General features: G+C 43.7%; 1 protein-coding gene across 1 annotated transcript; it reads right to left on the reverse strand.

Annotated features, from left to right (window-relative positions):
• Window positions 1–3,139: 3,139 nt before the first annotated feature.
• LOC121529321 (E3 ubiquitin-protein ligase RNF182) lies at window positions 3,140–18,659 on the reverse strand. The gene is made up of 8 exons (XM_041817131.1): window positions 18,248–18,659; window positions 12,965–13,029; window positions 12,743–12,865; window positions 12,481–12,634; window positions 10,889–10,953; window positions 9,997–10,141; window positions 7,956–8,176; window positions 3,140–7,879 (listed from the first exon to the last, which is right to left on the reverse strand). The coding sequence occupies exons 3-8, from the start codon at window positions 12,788–12,790 to the stop codon at window positions 7,697–7,699; spliced, it is 816 nt and encodes a 271-aa protein (XP_041673065.1). The 5' UTR covers window positions 12,791–12,865; window positions 12,965–13,029; window positions 18,248–18,659; the 3' UTR covers window positions 3,140–7,696.
• Window positions 18,660–21,590: the final 2,931 nt, after the last annotated feature.

Here is a 21,590-nt window from a genome sequence, read left to right on the forward strand (position 1 = left end):
AAAGGCTGGAAAAGTTTTACTAATGACAAACAGCTGGAGGAGCATTTAACACTAATCAGGTTAAATGTCAACAGGTCAGTCACATGACTGGGTATAAAAGGAGCATTTTAGAGAGGCAGAGTCTCTCAGGAGTAAAGATGGGCAGAGGTTCACCAATCTAAGAAAAACAATTCAATTCCAATTTCAGAAAAATGCTCCTCAGACTTTGAATCTCCTCCATCTCCAGTCCATCATATCATCAACAGATTCAGAGAATCTGGAGAAATCTCTGAGAGCAAGGGACAAGGCTGAAGGGGCCCTCAGGGGCCACGTCATTAAAAACAGACATGATTCTGTAGTGAAATCACTGCATGGGCTCAGGAACATTCCAGAAATCATCATCTGTCAACACAGTTGGCCGTGCCATCCACCAATGACAGTTAAAGCTGATCATGGAGAGAAGAAGCCATATGTGAACAGGATCCAGAAACACCATGGTCCGTCTTCTCTGGACCAAAGCTCATTTAACATGGACTGAGGAAACATGGAAAACTGTTCTGTGGTCAGAGGAAACATGGAAAACTGTTCTGTGGTCAGAGGAAAGCACAGACGCCGTGTCCTGTGGACTAAATATTTTTATCAGAGAGAGGAGGCCCAGCAAAAGTTTGGGAACCACTACTTTGTGGTAACATTGTGATGCATTCAAGGCCAGCTTGTTAAAATGATTACTAGGTTTATAAATGTCATCAGGATGTGTTCAGATGTCGCAACAAGAAGGTAAGAAACTTGAATTCATTATAATTAGGAAGACAATAATGTGCTTTTTTCATGGCAATATAAAAAATTAAAGAAGTTCTGTTAAAAACGTCTTCTTGTCTTTTAACTGAGGATGTTTTCAGTAAAGACTGGGATTGTTCAGGAGAATCATTCAGGGTTTAGTTACCAGTAAACAGCTATCAGTGATGCTCTTCCTTCTGCCCCATCACTGACACTGATTCTGAAGGAGCTGCCAACATAAACCCTGGAATATTCCCGGAATATTCCGGGAATATTCCCTTACTGTCAGTGTTTTAAACAGTTTATAAATATAAATATAACTGCCAGCATCAGGATAAAGCAGGTTTTTTAGATAAAGATTTGCAGTTGATCTGAAAAGATTATCTGTCATAGTTAAACTCTACAAACTAAAATATGACCATCATAAACAAACTCAATCAGAAACCGTGTTGTCAGTGAGCTCCTGAGTTTTTAAGTTTATCTAGAGTAAAATCATCCGTCTTACCGTGTTCTCCTCTGTGCTGCTTTACTGAGCGCTGAAGGTTTCTATAAACACTCCTCCTCTTCCTCTCAGGAGACCAGCAGTGTTTTAATTAAAGGTCTGAGACCAGCTGAGACCTGAACCCTCCAGATCCCAGCAGGAGCCTTATTTTATCCTCAGCTCTGACTCACAGGCAGACAGGGACTCACCTGTCCAGGTAAACTGCTCATACTGGACTGGAACAGGAAACTGTGGGATTAAGAGACACGTAAAATATCTGACACGACAAACTGTAGAGAAAAAGGTCTGTGTCTCTCTAGCCAACCGAGCATATATATATATATATATATATATATATATATATAATGCAACCCTCCCTTTCATCTACTGAAACCCTTGGATCAACTGAAAAGGCTTCTTGAAATCTTCATCACAAAATAATCCACATGCACGTAAAACATCAAACCAACGCATTCACTGCACTGAAAAACTAGCTGAAGTTTGATTTACTCACCAAATGAACCTTTTCTATTTGCGCTTGGGTTTAAAACTGTAAATGTTTGCATGATAATTATCATGAAACCATTATTTCTGTTTAGATTAAATTATAAGGGATCGTGCTGGTTAAACTGGAAAGCTCCATATTTTGGAGGTGACCTACTTCCTCCTCCCTGCTCTCTGAAGCATGAAGATACAGCCTGGAGAAAGGCTTTCTGGTCCTGACCCCAGTCCCTTTTAGAACTGAAGGTTCTGGAGGAGAGGTGAAACATCATCAGGACCTCATTAAACCAGTTTTCCCCTTTTTTTGTGTTGAGATGTAAACTTGAGCTCGAGCCGCTGAGACCATAGCTGCCGATTCTGCTTTGCTCTGGTACGAGGGTATACGACAAGATCACCTGCATAGAAGAGAACTTTTACTGACGAACAAACATTTGGTGGGGGAATGACATACGGGAAAGGAGCCACAGGCAGGACTTGAACCTGGACCGCTCACCATGGGTGCACCTTGACCGCTAGGCCATCTGTGACCCTAAAGCTGGCTTCATGTCCAAGAAAACTGCTCCGACATAACCGCCCTTATGAGGAGTATGATAATTATGAAGATATTCTTTTAACTGCATGGACCGCCATTCCCTGTTAGCTTGAAAACAACAGGCCTGATACCGATCAGATGACAGTTCTCTGGTTTTTCTGTCATCATCCTTGAAGAGAGGGGGGGCTTTGGCTGTCCTCCATCTCCCCATGATAAAGTGTAAATCTAGAACATTCTCCAGCAATCTCGAGGAATTTCTTCTCTACCACACATGGAAAAAACAGCTTTGCCATCCAAAGAAGTAGTAATTCATGAGTCAAACTCTTGATAAAGCAACAAAAGCAGTTACTATCAAGAGAAAACAGTGAGATGTACGTCCTGTCGGGGCTTCTGTCATAGACTTTAGCTACGTTTCTTCACCAGGTCACTTCTGTGATGCCCTCTAAACAGCTGACAACCACAGACCTTTAAAGAATTCTGTACTTTATGACCATGAAAAACAAAAATCAGCGAGCATTTTGATTTATTCTTCTTCTGTGGTGTTTGGAGGCAGTTGGCCTGCAGAACCTCTGCGTTACTGCCTACAGCTGGTTAATCTCCATCATTCGTTTCCAACACTTACATATTATGGGGAAAAACCTTAAATGCATAAACATTTTTCTACCCATCCACCAATGAGGGAGCAGGCTCAGTCTGGACTCTGAGAGGACCTGAAGGTCTCTGTCAGAGCGCCGTCTGAAACCAAAAACCTCATCAGCAAAAATAAAATTTCCTGAAACATTTGAAGGATGTATGATTAGCCTGAAAATTATTCACAAATCCTTGAAATCAAAGTCTACCCAGTCATTTTCAGTGCATCTGTAGTTTATTTGATGTTTTCAGATAACAAACACATGCTCCGCCCACAACACAGACAGGAAGTGACATCACTGCAGACGAGCTGACATTCGGTTTCCTATTGTCATCTTCCTCTTCATCACCACGTCAGTAATCATACAACACATCAAACGATGGCACTTTTAGAGGACAGGGAGTGTAAAGAACAGTCCAACATGTATTACTGTTAGCGTAGCTTAGCTTAGCTTAGCTTGGCTTAGCTTAACATAAAGACTAGCGGTAAAGGCCTCAGCACACTGAGTCTGGCTAATCTAAAAGCATGAGTCAGATCAGAATAATAATACTGCTTAATAAAACCACACAGAGAGACTGGAGTGGCTGAATACGCCGGTTTATATGTGACGCTTATTTTCATGTCTTCTACACTGCTTTGGCAATAACTGACCTGTTTCTGCCGGTAGAACTCACTGAGGCTGAGCGAGAGAGACGGCGTCTTTCAGCTCAGTCTTTATGTGGTTGAAGAGGAACAACATGACGTTTAAAGTGAAGTTTAGTACGAGGGAGACAGGGGGCGCTACAGCTGCTGTGACCCATAAACAATGTTTTTAAAGACAGATGTGAAAAAAGTTTACAATCATCAATCTCCAATAAGCTCAGAGTTTCTGTCGTTAATGGTGATTTATCGTGTTTATATTTCATTTCATTATCACTATTAAACTGTTTTTGTCTCTATCTTGTATTTTTCTCCTGCCTTAAATGAAGGGTAATCAACTTCCTGTTTGAAAACAGAACTGCTTTTATTCTGAAAGGTGGTTAGAGATTCTAACATAAACTTAGGCAGAGAAAAAGGAAATTGTTGTGGATCTCAAAGGGGATAGAGAGTGAAAAGGCGTCCACTGAGCTGTCTGTGGGTTTGTAAAGGTAAATGAGACTCAGACAGCAGCGGTGGTCTGATTTATCACTGAGGCTGCAGAGAAAGCAGATTAACCCACTAAACTAATGATGGGCCTGCATCTGAAACATCAGGTATATATCAGGGCTGTCTGAGTTAATGCACTAATTATAATTAATCAAAGCATGTCATGATCCAAGATCTACCTACAGTCCTGCCTTTAATTCAAAATAAAATGGTCTGTACCCATATAAGCAGTGAATATCTTTAGTTTAAAACAAAAACAGTTTTAAATGCAAAATAGTGGAATTTCAAAATATGGAGATTAATGGCGATTAAAAACTTAAATCATTAAACAGCCCTACTTTGTTCAAATCTGTAATTTACCACAACTGTAATGCAGGAAAAGCTTAAAAATACACAATAAAGTGTTTGAAAAGTGATTCCAACCCTGGTCAGACCCTGACAGTGGATATAGATTTGTGATCGGTTACGTTTGAGTTGTTTTCTAATTAACTCGACTCATCTATCTCTGATTACAGCTGTCGCCATGGTAACAAAAACCAAGAGTCCATGTTATCATGAGTCTATGCAGGTCTACCTCTGTAGTGATGAGCCTGGTTTAGTCCTGTCTCTGTGTTTAATCACACATTTTTCCATCTAAGGGCCAAACTGCAGGGATGTGTTAGTCCATGTCTCATTAAGGAGGAGGAGGAGGTTCCTGAGGAAAGACCAGAGGAGAACCACTAATCTAAAAGAACAAAAATCTCACAGTCAGCAGAGAACACTGACTCAGTGTGCAGAAGCCTGAACCGTTAACCAGCCCCAGTCTAATTTAGGTTTTCAGTATACCTGAAAAATCTGGAAATAGTTTGTATCAGGAAAAAATCTTGATCTTTGCATCGATGGTCCGGATCCATGAGGTTCTGATGGAGTACGGCTGCTCACTGCTGCCTCTGAGGCCAGAATGTTCTTGAAAAGGAGATTTTTAAGCTCATCGAGGATTTGCACACAAGCCATACACTTGGAGCACAGGACTGAACTTTTAGTCAGTTTAACCTCTTTGATGGAGGTTAGGTTACACCTTTGACCAGCAGTTCCACTCACCACCTGGACTTTATAGTTCTGGACTGAGACTTCGTACAAACAAAGAACAGGACGGTTTAAACAGTCTAAGAGTTGACGAGGACTAGTAACACATTCACACAGATCGATAATATTCAACAGTTAAACATCTGATCTCTTAGGGGCAAGTCTCTGCAGCAGTCCACAACGGCTTCTGATTGGCTGACGGCATATGATGACATCAGAGCCAGCTGTTTCTGCATCAAAAATAAAATATCTTTTGTTCTCGGTTCGACCAACAGGAGGCGATAAAGAGAAAAAAAAGTTCACAGTCTAACATCAAAGACATGAGTGAATGTAGGCTCCACCTCCTCTCTGTGATGATGTCATTGTGGAGTCCTGTGATTGGCTGTAGGTTCACGGAGAGAGGAGGGGAGTTATGCTGGTATTCAGAGTCAAAGTCTAGAGGAGAGTCCATGTCTGATGGTTCCATCTAAACTCAAATGTTAAGTTTTTGGTTCTGAAGGTCTGGATGTTCCTCTGGTTCTGATCCTGTTCTGGGTCCAGTGAAGGAGCTGAAATGTTCCGGATGGTTCTGGTCTCAGTGCTGCTGTCTCAGTGTGTCTGTTCTTGGTTTGATGGTTGTGTAGTTGTTCTGGTTGTCTCAGTGTGTCTGTTCTTGGTTTGATGGTTGTGTAGTTGTTCTGGTTGTTGTCTCAGTGTGTCTGTTCTTGGTTTGATGGTTGTGTAGTTGTTCTGGTTGTCTCAGTGTGTCTGTTCTTGGTTTAATGGTTGTGTAGTTGTTCTGGTTGTTGTCTGATTGTCTCTGAAAGAGAACATTCTTTTGTTATCTTGACAAAGTGTAATGAATGAAGTTTACGTAAGTTCATGCAGGACACAGAAGTCATACGCCCAGATGTTATCAGCTGACAGGCTGATGTTCGAATCACTATTCCCAACCCCACTCAACCAATCACAGCGTGTGTTTAGTAATAAGGCGGCATATTTAAATCTCGTCTCCACTCTCACTCTTCCCTGCTACACCTATGCTACCCTGTCGCTGCTGTCAGAAATATTGCCTCCTCCACCCCAGCCTCCTCCTTTTAAATCTCCATGTCGTATCCTATGAAGTCTCTGTGTATGTATTTACCCATGTGGGGATTTTGCATGCACTCCCTGGAAAGCCTAAGCAGGTTGCTTGGCTAACCCAGGGAGTACTCTGAAAAGCAGAGCTATAACGCCAACTCTAACTGCATTCCATTCAGCAATAAATGGTTCAAATCTATGACGAGTGTTCCTGACTGAACTTTAATTAATTGAAACTTTAACAAATTATATCAGTAATTTATATTACAATTTTAAAAACTGTAAAGTTTAGATTTAGCAAACATGAACTGCGTATTTTAATAATATTCAATCCTACTTTGTGTTTAATTCCATGTTAAATGTTAATATTTCATATCTTATTTTAAGTCTGCCTTTTGCTCATGGTGATGTCTTTAATTTGTCTGTTTTTGTTGGACTGCTGGTGTCGGCCCTACTCACGGGTCTGACTGACTAAACTTCAGAGCTGTCAGCAGAGGAGGAGCGACATCTAGCGGTGGTTCTTGGAGCGGAGTGGACGGCCGCTGACGCCATGCTCTGTCTGTAGTGCTATGGAGACCTTGTTGGGGGAGTAGGCGGAGCTACTCCTCTCCCCTGTCCAGCATTTCAACAGGCATCCCAGGTCGCTGTGGTCAGCCAAAAACTAGTCTTGTTAATTTTGTAAAGCTCTTTAAATCCTTTATCTCTAAATGATAGTCCATAAATAAAGTTCTTTGAACAAAAGTGAAGCCAGAATAACCCCCGCTAACTGGTGCTGACATTTTTTATCAGTGACTTCGTTATGGATATCACTTTTTTTTCCTCCAAATTCTGAGAAAAAGAAAAACAGAATTCTGTTTTTGTTCTCAGAATTTTAAAAAATGTTACATTTATATTTTTCTTCTTTAATCTAAACATTTTCACCTCTAGTGATTTTAATCTCGCTGTTTTGACTTTTTCTCAGATTTTAAAAAGAGTTGCAATTCAAATGTTTTTTTTCTAATAGCTTAAATCCTCTTCCGTACTCTGGTTTTGCAAAACTGTTGGAAACATCTGAGATACTGTAAGTACTCAACTTTGAAATAAATAAAAGGGTATTTAAGAGTTTTTCTTAAACCTATAGTTTGACCACTGTCCCATCTGTTAACATGGAGGAGGCAGGTTTTATGGCCTATACTGAAACCGGTCAGCAGGGGGCGTTTTATATGTTTTGGCTTCACTTTTGGGCAGCTGTCATGTCATCCATGTTTTTAAACAGCCTATGGTGAGTTCTATTACGGCAGAGAGGAGTTGATTTAATGGCATAATTCTGACCGTCACCGCGTCTCTGTCGCAGTCGTAGCATCAGTCGTCACAGCAGCATGAACCATGTCGTGGTCATTATGGCAGCTTGTGTCGATGTTGTCATGGTAGTGTCTGTGGTTGTCATGGCAGCGTCTGCGGTCTTCATAGTAATCTACAATGTCGTCACGATGGCAGCGATGCATCGTCTCGTTGTCATGGCAGTGTATGGCGTGATGAAGTCACGACAGCGTCTCTGGTCTTGTGGTCATGGCAGCGTGTGTGAACGTGCAGCGAGCGCCTCCATCAGCTCGTGGCACAGACACTGACAGAAGCCGTAGAGGACGAGCAGCAGCAGCGTGGAGGGAACCAGGCTGACTAGGACCACGCCCAGCCACAGCTGGCCAATCATGAGCAGGTAAATGCCCAGAGGCAACGAGCTGAAGTACACCTGGAACACAGAGCACGCTGTCAGTCCATACAATTCACCTGTCCATATCAGACACATCGTTTTTTTGTGAACTGACCAAGCAGAGCGCCCCCAGCAGGCAGCGGGGGAAGCTGCGGGACGTCCAGGCACGACACTTCTGAGCCGGCAAGTTGCAGGGCAGCGAGTCGAGGCTGGGGGGGCGGTACAGACCCACCACATTGAGCGTGCTCAGTGAGTCTGAGGACGGAGACTCCTCAGGGAGCTCCATGATGGTGATGACGAGACAATCGGAGGAGTGGTGAGACGATTCAATCCCTCCTAGGCAGAAAAGATTGACATGACAGACTTTATGCATCAGGTCACGTTTCAGATGAAAACTGGCACCTTTGGTCGTATAGAGGCGTCTGATTGGCCCTCTAAAACAGGAGGGACTTCTACAAAAACAAATAAGGCTGTGATGATTCCTAAAACCTTTATTTCTCAGCCGACAGACATGGGACATATGAAAGCCACATAAAGTACATTTTAAAAGATGAATGTTAAAGAGAATAAAGGGGACTTCTCAAAGGCCTGAGTTCAACATACGGAGATTCGCTGTTAAAAGTATTGTTCCAAAAATGCATCAGTTTAATACTGGCATTGGCCAATGGCCGTCTGTTAACAGTCACCCGCCAATCTTCAGAAAAAGGGACATGTAGCGATGACGTGTGTCAAACCTGGAAAACTGACCAATATAAAGTGCATGCTGTTGTGAGAAATAATGCTAAAATCTGCCAAAAGCAATGATGGACAGCGGTCTGAGGTTTATGCTGTGCACTCCCTCGCGCTGCATTTGGATGTGGTTAACCTGACACACCAGATGGATGTGTTTCACACATCCATCTGGAAAACCTCTCATAGACGGCGTTTGGGAAAGGGCAGAGCCTTTGAAAAAAACTCTGAGGGTGACTGGATGATCGTTCTTTCTGTCACATCTTTACGGGCCAATCAGAGCAACAAAACACGAGACGTAGCTGCTACCAAGGAGTAAACTCCATAGAGAACTGCATAACAGTAACCATGGCGACTGTAGACATGTCAGTACTCGACTTTTGTGGTTTTTGAAAAGAAAACAACTCACTGCTGTTCTTTGTTCTTCTTTTAACCAAGGAATGTGGTCAAGTTCTGATAAACTGGCGCTTTAGCAGCATCCATGCTAATCTCTTCCTCCATAACTGCACCGGCCTTTTGTTGCTGCTTGTTTACGTCACGACTCCGCTGCACCTGAAAGTACTGCCCCTCGTCTCTGATTGGTCCTGTCACTTTCTATCCGGGCCCAAACAGTTCAGCCGGGAGCTTTGAGAGATGGATTCACCAGTGAGAAACACAGAAACGGGCGAATCCATCTGCTTTAGAAGGTCAGGATGTGGTTGCAACTGGCTGAAAAATAGTGGAACACTTGCCTAATCCTGCCTGCAGGATGTGCAAGTGAAGTTGGGAATAAAGCTAAATGGCCTTCGGCAGAATGTCTCAACCCGGTGGAACAGTACATTTGACATGATGAAAAGCCTCGGAACAAAACCACGCTAGCCACATCTGCTGCAGATCTCCTGAACAGCTGTTAGTTTGACAATGTAATCACACTTCTCTCTCCATGTGAACGGCTGACAAGAGAAACCAGGGCATCTGGTTCATCAGCTGCTGACTTGATCCCCTCAGTAAGAGCCCTGAAACGACTTCATGCTCAGAGGCCACCGATCATGATGTTAAAACAACAAATAATACTTTATTAGAGGCTGTTGGCAAAAAATGAGAAGAAATAGAGTCGGATCTATTTTTCCGCTTTGCTACGTTACTAGATCCTGGTACAAGGAACGCTGTTTTGATGAAGCACACAGAAGTAGCTTAACACACCAGATATGCATGAACGCCCCCTGTACCTGCTGCTTCTCACATCCCTGACTAGCAGAGAAATAAACTAAGCTGCAACAAAGCAGAGATGTTACTCTTCATAGAGGAAAACATGCATCACTAATCGTGGCGTCTTTGAGTCTGATGTTATGGTTGAACTGAAGGTTTTGGTACACCAGAAGATTTTAGGGTTTTTAATTGTGCCAAAACATATTGAAGTTTGGAGAAAAGCTGGTTTCGATATTAACCTTGTCCAATTTTACCAGTCAGACTGTTTGGACTCAGCACCATCTCCCCTCCACCCTCTCCTCCTCCTCCTCCTCCTCCTCGACGAGCTCGATCCTGACACGACAGAACAGCCAGGATGTGTCGGTCGTCCTCCATCAGCCACACCTGGAAAAGATTTAAAACATGTTTCATTAGCTGTAGATTTTCCCACCTCTGTGGAAAGAAACCCAATGTTGCTGCTTTGTCTGTTTTATTAAATACGCAGATAAGCTTTAAAGACGTATGTTCATGTATTCTGTTATTATGTCAGTGTTTTATATCCAGAGCTGTCAGTGTTAACAAGTCAATAGCAATGCAATAAGGTGATAAATGAATATTATTTTTCATCAAAACGTATTAATCCTGTTATCAGTGATGTAAAAAAGTCCATCACTGCTCCTTAAAGTCTCATTTCACCTTTAAAACTCACCGATGGCCCAGTGGACAAGTTAAAGTCATCTGAACCTTAAAAAGCCACACATTTCACTTTTTAAACTTTACTGAAATGTTTCACTTTACTTCTATCAAGTTATGAGCTACTGTGAGCTACTAGGTCTATGTGCAATGTTCTACATACCAGAAGTTCCTGGTTTATTTCCAAATTAAAGCAGCTTTTTATCCAAACAGGAAATAAAGTAAACTGAAGACAGGTTTCAAAGTAAACACATAAGAATTTTTTTTTTTAAACATTTCTTATCTTAATAATTAACCTTAACTTAGGTTACCTACAAAGAAACATGAACTCCTCTAATGTATAAATTCAGTCACATTAACATGTGATCACTTGATGCCATTGAGTCATTTTGTACATGCACTCTTGCATATTTCTCAGTAATGGCGTTAAACAGTGAAGAGAAGAAAACCAAATCTCACCTCGTCATCTGGGACGTGAGTCTTGTGGCGACAGAAAGGACAGCTGATGACAGGCGAGGACTCTCCTGAAAACCAATCGGACACGGTGATGTCAGAATCACGTAACCAGGGTAACAGTGGACGGGCAGATGGATGATGAGTGATGGGGAACAAGTCAAGGAGAGAAGAATATCTGGAATTATCAGACTACAGAAGCTGAGCATAGCTGAGGTCAGACCTCACAGTCTTAGTTAGGATGCTCACTGTGCCAGATCAGGCCATCATGAATGTGTGCTACGGCACAAAACACTGATATGACAGCACACAGTGGTACCTGACCAATCACTGAGAGGAGGAGGGTGGAGCTAAACGACCCCCAGAGACGACTGTAAACACACACACTGGACTGTGTAAATGCTTCTTGTTGAACATCATGACCACAATCCAGGATGCAGGAAACGAGTCATTACCTAGTCATTTTGGTGCAGTGTGACCTGAGTTAAAGACTCTAGTCATGTTGGTGCATTGTGACTTGAGGGAATGTCTCTAGTCTTTTTGGTGCAGTGTGACCTGAGGTAAAGTCTCTAGTCATTTTGGTGCAGTGTGACCTGAGGTAATGTCTCTAGTCTTTTGGTGCAGTGTGACCTGAGGTAAAGTCTCTAGTCTTTTGGTGCAGTGTGACCTGAGGTAAAGTCTCTAGTCTTTTTGGTGCAGTGTGACCTGAGGTAAAGTCTCTAGTCTTTTGGTGCAGTGTGACCTGAGGTAAAGTCTCTAGTCTTTTGGTGCAGTGTGACCTGAGGTAATGTCTCTAGTCTTTTGGTGCAGTGTGACTTGAGGTAACGTCTCTAGTCATGTTGGTGCAGTGTGACCTGAGGTAACGTCTCTAGTCATGTTGGTGCAGTGTGACTTGAGGTAACGTCTCTAGTCATGTTGGTGCAGTGTGACTTGAGGTAACGTCTCTAGTCATGTTGGTGCGGTGTGACTTGAGGTAACGTCTCTAGTCATGTTGGTGCAGTGTGACTTGAGGTAAAGTCTCTAGTCATGTTGGTGCAGTGTGACTTGAGGTAACGTCTCTAGTCATGTTGGTGCGGTGTGACTTGGGGTAACGTCTCTAGTCATGTTGGTGCGGTGTGACTTGAGGTAACGTCTCTAGTCATGTTGGTGCGCTGTGACTTGAGGTAACGTCTCTAGTCATGTTGGTGCGGTGTGACTTGAGGTAACGTCTCTAGTCATGTTGGTGCAGTGTGACTTGAGGTAACGTCTCTAGTCATGTTGGTGCGGTGTGACTTGAGGTAACGTCTCTAGTCATGTTGGTGCGGTGTGACTTGAGGTAACGTCTCTAGTCATGTTGGTGCGGTGTGACTTGAGGTAACGTCTCTAGTCATGTTGGTGCAGTGTGACTTGAGGTAACGTCTCTAGTCATGTTGGTGCGGTGTGACTTGAGGTAACGTCTCTAGTCATGTTGGTGCGGTGTGACTTGAGGTAAAGTTTCATACATGTTGATGCAGTTCACCTCGAGGTCAATTCTCTAGTCTTTTTGGTGCAGTGTGACTTGAGCTTAAGTCTCTAGTCACACTCGTGTCAGTATTCTCCAGTCAGGTTATGTAACTCACCCATGTCGACCATCTTTTTCAGACACTTGGCACAGACTCGGTGCAGACAGCCCAGGAGTTTGGGTTTCCTGCTGCGAGTGTCGTAGCGATTGTAGCAGATTTTACATTCGAGTTCCTCCAGCGTGTAAACCAGAGACTGAGCCCAGGTCTGCACCTGAACACACCACAGAAAAGGGTTAATGACACTGAACGCACCATAACAAACCTACTTTCTCCCCATGTGATGATGTTAGAGGCTCCTTTTAAAGAAAGGTAATCTCACCTTTCCCTCCATTCCTCGACCAGGCTCCACGTCCTTCACCTGGCTCATTCTGTTGTCTTCACTTGAACTAGGACAAGAAGCTGTGGTGGGCGGGGCTTAACTAGACCTGAGGCTGTGACCAGACTGCAGAATGTAACAGCACAGCAGAACAATATGCATCAATAAAATAGACTGTGCTAAAATGAAAACTGTTGGGTGTTCTTCAGGCAAAGCCGCAGGTACCTGATTCCAGATCAGCTGATCAGCGTGGCGGTCTGAGAGGACGTCCATCTGTCCAACCTCAAGACCTGCAGGTGGACAGGAAGAGGTGAGACCGGTGTCTAAAGTCAGAGTGCGACAATGTTTGTCCACCTATGATGACTGTCCTGGGTCGGCTTCAAAAGCCCCCCTCGTTAAATAAAATTTCTAGACACTCTAATTTTGTCAACAGATTATTTTCCCCTGGTAACATGCAAGGACATCCAGAGCAGGACCGGGGTCATGTCAGTCCTCCATCCTGCCTGATGGTGCCCTCAGGAAGGCTTCATCTAAGCCTTACTCCAGCCTCAGTTTCTGTCCCAAAAAGTTCTGTGCCGTACTGTACCTCATTCAGATTCTACACTCTGCATGTGTTAGAAAATAAGACCTTTAATTAACATATAACTTCAGACTACTGAGGTCATTTTAAAACATTCTCCTCAGTAATTCAAGTTTAAACTAAACGACATATCCTGCTATTAAAGCCTCTCTTCCTGCTGAATGCTCTGTTCCAGTGGATGTCTGGTCGTATCGACATTAAGGTGCTATATTTTAAAAAGGCCAGTATGTATAATGATGTCCAGTATCTAAAAATAAAGAGACACATCCGTCTGTTGTGGTCAGTTCCTCTCTCACCGTCTGCTGGGTGTTTTTATAAACTGCAGCAGTTATGTAACAGAGAGGGAGGGGACATTGGGGATGCTGATGTTGCTATGGTAACATCTTCCTCTGTGCACAGACCTCGAATCAGCCAATCAGTTGTCCCGGACATGGTCACATGTGCGCAGAAACAGAAACACAGCGATCAGCTGGTTCCACGTCTAAGATCAGCTGAAAACTTTCAGAACCAGACTCTGTTTGTGCTGCTTTTGGGCTAGGTTTCCCATCATGCACTGCTCTCCTCTCTGCTCTAGATGCTTCCCCTTCTCTGCCCTCTGTCCTCTACGTTTGAGCTCCTCCATGTTTGGATTTGAACTCCCTACCCTCCAACAGTAAACAAAATACAACAGGCAGTGCTGCTTTTACTGCTTCAGGGTTTGGAGGTGAAGTTCATGAGAGGGCAGATCATTTAAAAATTCACAGGGTGGTTATTTCAACACACTTAGTGTTAAATTTAAATATTGTTATAACACAGGGCTGTCCAAACTATGGCCTGGGGGCAAAATGTGGTCCCTGATCCATTTTTAATTGTCTCTTAGTGAATCCTACGAATAAAAAAGGTCTGCAATGACTTCTGCTCCTTTTATAAACAATCATGGTGTTGTGGACATGAAAATATCATATCACAGAATTACAGACAGAATTATACATCATTAGCTTGTTGGAAAGGTTATTCTGATTATTGTGGGTGTTTGTGTGCAGAATTGAACAGATTCAGGTGAAGTTAGATTGTTTACAGCCCCTATAGGTGTAGCTTTAAAGGAATATTCTGCCTAGTTTAGAGTTTGTAAATGTCTATTGCTGAAAGAGATCATATCATCGGTGTCATAAGTGTAATCTGGTGTGTTAACCTCGGTATGACTGTGTGTAAAACAGGAGCTAATAGCACATCTGGTTGTGTTATACAGGTACATCTAAAAAATGAGAGTATCATAAAAAGTTCAATATTTTTTGTCCCTCTTTTCTGAAAGGTAAACCCATATATTATATAGACTCATTACACATAGAGTAAAATATTTCAAGCCTTTATTTCTTGAAATGTTGATGATTATGGCTGACAGATAAGAAAACCCCAAATTCAGTATCTCAGTAAATTAGAATATTACATAAGATCAATAAAAAAGATGTTTTATACAGAAATGTCAGGCTTCTGAAAAGTCTGTTCATTTCTATGCATCAATACTTGGTTGGGCCTCCTTCTGCATGAATTACTGCATCAATGTGGCGTGGCATGGAGGCGATCAGCCTGTGGCACTGCTCAGGTGTAATGAAGCCCAGGTTGCTTTGATAGCAGCCTTCAGGTCATCTGCATTGTTGGGTCTGGTGTCTCTCATCTTCCATAGATTCTCTATGGGGTTCAGGTCAGAGTCACAGTAACTCCATGGTCACTGAAGCAGCTTTTGGTACCTTTGGCAGTGTGGGCAGGTGCCAAGTCCTGCTGGAACATGAAATCAGCATCTCCATGGTGCTTGTCAGCAGAGGGAAGCATGAAGGTCTCTAAAATGTCCTGGTAGATGGCTGCACTGACCTTTGACCCGATAATACACAGTGGACCAACACCAGCAGATGCCATGGCAGCCCAGATCATCACTGACTGTGGAGACTTCACACTGGACTTCAAGCAACCTGGATTCTGGTCCTCTCCAGTCTCCTCCAGTCTCTGGGACCTGGATTTCCAAATGACAGCAAAATGTACTTTCTTCTAAGAAGAGGACTTTGGACCACTGAGACCACAACAGTCCAGTTCTTTTTCTCCACAGCCCAGGTAAGACTCTTCTGACGTGGTCTCTAGTTCAGGAGTGGACTGACACGAGGAATACCACATTTGTAGTCCAGGTCTAGGATTGGTCTGTAGTCAAGGTCTAGGACTAGTCTGTAGTCCATGTCTAGGATTGGTCTGTAGTCCATGTCTAGGATTGGTCTGTAGTCCAGGTCTAGGATTGGTCTGTAGTCCATGTCTAGGATTGGTCTGTAGTCCATGTCTAGGATTGGTCTGTAGTCCATGTCTAGGATTGGTCTGTAGTCCATGTCTAGGATTGGTCTGTAGTCAAGGTCTAGGATTGGTCTGCAGTCAAGGTCTAGGATTGGTCTGTAGTCAAGGTCTAGGATTGGTCTGTAGTCCATGTCTAGGATTGGTCTGCAGTCAAGGTCTAGGATTGGTCTGTAGTCCATGTCTAGGATTGGTCTGCAGTCAAGGTCTAGGATTGGTCTGTAGTCCAGGTCTAGGATTGGTCTGTAGTCCATGTCTAGGATTGGTCTGTAGTCCATGTCTAGGACTGGTCTGTAGTCCATGTCTAGGATTGGTCTGTAGTCCAGGTCTAGGATTGGTCTGTAGTCCATGTCTAGGATTGGTCTGTAGTCCATGTCCAGGACTGGTCCATAGTCCATGTCTAGGACTGGTCCGTAGTCCATGTCTAGGACTGGTCCGTAGTCCATGTGTAGGATTGGTCTGTAGTCCATGTCTAGGACTGGTCTTCAGTTCAGGTCTAAGACTGGTCCGTAGTCCATGTGTAGGATTGGTCTGTAGTCCATGTCTAGGACTGGTCTGGTCCAGTCCAGGTCTTGGATACAGCACTATGTGAACAAGCAGCTTCTTTAGCAATGACCTTTGACCTTCCCCTCCCTGTGGAGGGTGTCAGTGTCTGTGTTCTGGACCTCTGTCCAGTCTGCAGTCTTCCTCATGATTGTGGATCCTACTGACCCAGACTGAGACCATCTAAAGGCTCAGGAACCTCTGCAGGTGTCTGGAGTTCATCAGCTGGTTAGGGTGTGACTCCATGACTTTACAATATTCAACTTTTTCACAAGATTCTCATTTTCTGAGACTCTGAATTTTGGGTTTTCTTATGTGTCAGCCAGAATCATCAACATTTAGAGAAATAAAGGCTGAAATATTTCACTGTGTGTGTGATGAGTCTATTTAATATATGGGTTTACCTTTCTGACATGAGGGACAAAAATACTCAACTTTTTCATGATATTCTGATTTTTTGAGATGTCTGTCCTCCAAAAGCAAAATACACGCAACGATGTGCTTGTACATTGAAGATACTGTCTCTTACTCAGCATCCTGGCATTATCAAATATGGTGTTCTACTTACTAGATCTGCTGTGGCAGTCGCTAATGCTGCAGTAAGGCTCTAACATGTTGGCCTTAAGGTTAAAGAGCAACCAGTAAATAACAAAGAAAGTTTACTGTACGCTGACCTGTAAACAAGGCATCTACGACCCAACATGCACCACGGTGTGACTAACTTCACATTCTCTATAGCAGTGGTGCCAGGGTACACTGGTGCGCCTTAAGGCAGGTCTAGGTGTGCCGTGGGAATTTGTACCATACATTATTACGACAACTTTATGGCAAGAACTGTAACCAGGCCTGCCCACAGATCTGGCCCCTCAGAAACCCCAGAGACCTGTGTGTTGGATCGGTAGCAAGCTATTATTGGGTTGAATTGGTGTTAAAGTTATTAATTTGTGCTATTTTTAACCAATTTTTCTACCCATTTTTGCCACTTCTTTTGACTGCTTTTTTGCCACATCTTATTACTACTTTTGACCCATTTTTGCAACGTTTTACCACATTTAACCCAGTTTTACTACCTTTTTGCCACTTTTAGCACAATTTTGCTATTGTTTGGCCATTTTTTGTGCCATTTTCTCCCATCACTTTTAACCGCTTTCTACCACCTTGTAGTAACTTTAACCCTTTTTGCCACTCTTCTGCCACGTTTGCCCTTTTTTTCTTACGACTTTCATCCCATTTTTACCACCTTTTTACACGGTTAACCCTTTTAAACCAATTATAACTCATTTTTGCCACTATTTTGACACTTTCAACAAGTTTTGGCCAATTTCAACCCATTGGTTGGCCACTTTTTACCAATTTTTGCCCATTTCTGCCTTTTTTGGCCACTTTTAGCCCAATTTTGCCACGTTTTGTCATCACCTTTAACCCATTTTTGCCACCTTTTGCCGTCTCCATGATCCCCCAGGTTGCCGGGCCCCAGAAAGCTCTCCCCTTATAGGCCACCTTGACTGTAACATTATTTAAAAGTCTATTTTGTATCGATTTAAATATGGTGCTCCTCGAGATTTTTGGCTTAGCCTTAGGTGTGCCTTGGGCGAAAAAAGTTTGAAAACCACTGCTCTACAGCCATGATTACTCAGGTAGCTGGCTAGCTTGGTTCATGCTATAAAGATGTTTTAATGATGATTTTACAAGGTTCTTCTTGAATGGAAAATTGCACTTCTAGAATCAGGGCCATGGAAAAGTGGGCAGACAATGTTGAGCTCTATTCCCATTACCACGAACACAGTAATCATGGATAGACCTGTAAACTTACATCCCTTTTCAGGCTGGGCACCCCTCTCCAAGATGGCGTCCAACTAGACACCTCTGATTGATCAAATCAACTCCAGTGCACCCTGAAGTCAAAATTCTGACTGAAACATAGAGCAACAGCTCAGCTACCACAGCGGTCAGCCAGGAGGTTACGTCATCACAAGGAGTTGACATCATCATGAAAGCAGTGACATCATCAAAGCAGTGATATTTGTGCTGTCAGGTCTACATCAGTCAACATCCACAGTCACGTCGCTGCTCACCTGCCGATGACCGGGCCACAGTTATGTCCCCTCACACTGGTGGCCTGCTACTGGTCGCTGTTTAGGCTGCTGCTCTGGCTTCACTCGGAGGAAGCAACATGGTGGTCGATAACATCAACAGTTTTATCTGCTAGCTCACAGGTTGCTGCGGCTCTGCTGGTCAGACTGCAGCAACAGTCCGGGGTTGGAGCGGTCGTTCCCGCGCTGGTTCTGTTCTGACGTCTTGTTTGACGGTAGAGGGGACGCTAACGGGCTAACGGGCTAACCGGCCTTCCGTCCCCGCTCCTCGGTCGTCTCTCTCGGTGTCGGTGACTCACCTCCTCTCGGTGTCTCTCTCCGCTCTCTTCACTGCGGCGCGCGGCCAGCGGCGGGATCCAGGGTTGCCATGGCAACCGGCCCGCAGCGGGATGACAGGAAGTGTCCTTCTGAGGATGATTATGAAAGAAGTTCGCATAAATATTAACAGCGAATATAAAAATGAAATAGAGTCATTATGACGGCATACGCAGAGCAGCGCCTCGCGGACAGGCAGCGGCGGGAAACACACCTGTCTGTTGTTGTTACATAACGTCACAATGTCACGAAGACACCACACAAACACGCACGTGCTCAGGTAACACGCTGACCCCCTTAAAGAGGACGATAACCTGGATGAAGGTTTGATTTCACAGTTATAATGATCAGCATGTATTTATATGTATTAACCCTTCACAGGACACTAAATACCTGAAATTCAAAATTTAAGGCCTGGGATAATATTGGTGGACAACCCATTAGTTTTTATGTACTATGTAAAAAATCCAGAATGCATGTAAGATGCTGATAGCATACACGTAATTATTACTTAGAAGTTATTTAAATACAAAATATTAATTTAACAAGGCATGGTGAGGTTGTCTTTAGATCCTGACCTTTTTTAAAGGAAAGACACGACTGGCCTCAGCATATAGCGCTGATACTCAACCTGTGGCTCTGGGGCCACATGTGGCCCAGAAAACCTTAAAAAGGAAACTTTGACCTCAGAAATCATCCATTTCAAGTCAGTTTAATCCGTTTCTCACTGACCCAGTAGGCTTAAATTGTCAAACTTAAATGTCAACCTTTACTTTTTTCTGTATAGTTCCATTGACCTGATTTGCAATTTTAGCCACTATTAGTCAATCTTCACTGCTTTTAGCTCATTTTGCCACTTCTTTGAGTCTTTTTTCGACCATTTCTGTCACTTTTATCCTGCTTTCTGCAGATTTTTGCCCTTTTTTGCCTCTTTTTGCCCATTTGAGCTGTCTTTTGCGATTGAATGGCACTTATGCCACTCTTTACTGCTTTCAGTCCATTTCACCCATCTTTCTGCTGATTTGGCCCATTGTAGTCACTTTCCTTTTCTTTTGCCACGTTTTTGCCTCTTTTTGACAGTGTTTGCCACTTGTAACTCATTTTTGGTCACTTCTCACATGTTTTTGCCACTTTTCTCCCAGTGATTACTATTTTACACCTATTTGCCCTTTGTCACCAGTTTTGGCCGCTTTTTGACCATTTTGGCCACCTTTGACTTTTTTTTACTGCCACTTTAACCCATTCTTCGTGTGGCTCGTCCACATGTATTTTTCAACAATTTGGCATTGGTAATGGTGGTACCACCAGTTTTACCTGGGGACATACATGTGTTTTTAACAGTCAGAAATCTGTCCAAACAAACAAACAAACAAACAAAAAACCCTCAGAAGAAACCCTTCTGAGAAAAAACTCAAACGATTCTTTGTTTTTTCAGGTCAGAATTCTGACTAAAGATGAACAAATCGAAGCCGTCAGTCTGAATGATCAGGATGAGCAGCAGAGAGATAGCAGAGAATATCCACCTTGGAACTACAACAACCATCATTTAGCTACCAGACACTTACATTTATTGTATAGTTATTATTTGTGTATCATTTTATTACCTGTATTTTTTGTAATAGTTATCATTTTAATTTTTCTCATTTATGTTTATTATTTAACCCTTTATTTTATATCAACCCAGTTTTAACAATAGCAGCAGGGCAAACTGGAATTCCTCATGTGATCCAGGAACTATCTGATTACGCAGGACTCTTCAAAATCCCTCTGGATCTCTGACCCTTCCCTCCTGCTCCCTCACAGGCCGGCCCCAAGTTGGCTGGGTCCCTGATAAACCCAGGGAATGGACCCTGATAAACCAGAGACTGGACCCTGATAGACCCAGAGACTGGACCCTGATAGACCCAGAGACTGGACCCTGATAGACCCAGAGACTGGACCCTGATAGACCCAGAGACTGGACCCTGATAAACCAGAGACTGGACCCTGATAAACCCAGAGACTGGACCCTGATAGACCCAGAGACTGGACCCTGATAGACCCAGAGACTGGACCCTGATAGACCCAGAGACTGGACCCTGATAAACCAGAGACTGGACCCTGATAAACCCAGAGACTGGACCCTGATAGACCCAGAGACTGGACCCTGATAGACCCAGAGACTGGACCCTGATAGACCCAGAGACTGGACCCTGATAAACCAGAGACTGGACCCTGATAGACCCAGAGACTGGACCCTGATAAACCAGAGACTGGACCCTGATAGACCCAGAGACTGGACCCTGATAGACCCAGAGACTGGACCCTGATAGACCCAGAGACTGGACCCTGATAGACCCAGAGACTGGACCCTGATAAACCAGAGACTGGACCCTGATAAACCCAGAGACTGGACCCTGATAGACCCAGAGACTGGACCCTGATAGACCCAGAGACTGGACCCTGATAGACCCAGAGACTGGACCCTGATAAACCAGAGACTGGACCCTGATAGACCCAGAGAGTGGACCCTGATAAACCAGAGACTGGACCCTGATAGACCCAGAGACTGGACCCTGATAGACCCAGAGACTGGACCCTGATAAACCAGAGACTGGACCCTGATAGACCCAGAGACTGGACCCTGATAGACCCAGAGACTGGACCCTGATAGACCCAGAGACTGGACCCTGATAAACCAGAGACTGGACCCTGATAAACCCAGAGACTGGACCCTGATAGACCCAGAGACTGGACCCTGATAGACCCAGAGACTGGACCCTGATAGACCCAGAGACTGGACCCTGATAAACCAGAGACTGGACCCTGATAAACCCAGAGACTGGACCCTGATAGACCCAGAGACTGGACCCTGATAGACCCAGAGACTGGACCCTGATAGACCCAGAGACTGGACCCTGATAAACCAGAGACTGGACCCTGATAGACCCAGAGACTGGACCCTGATAGACCCAGAGACTGGACCCTGATAGACCCAGAAACTGGACCCTGATAAACTCGGAGACTGGAC

The sequence above is a fragment of the Cheilinus undulatus genome, linkage group 3 (assembly GCF_018320785.1).
Source record: "Cheilinus undulatus linkage group 3, ASM1832078v1, whole genome shotgun sequence".
Classification (NCBI taxonomy): Eukaryota; Metazoa; Chordata; class Actinopteri; order Labriformes; family Labridae; genus Cheilinus; species Cheilinus undulatus.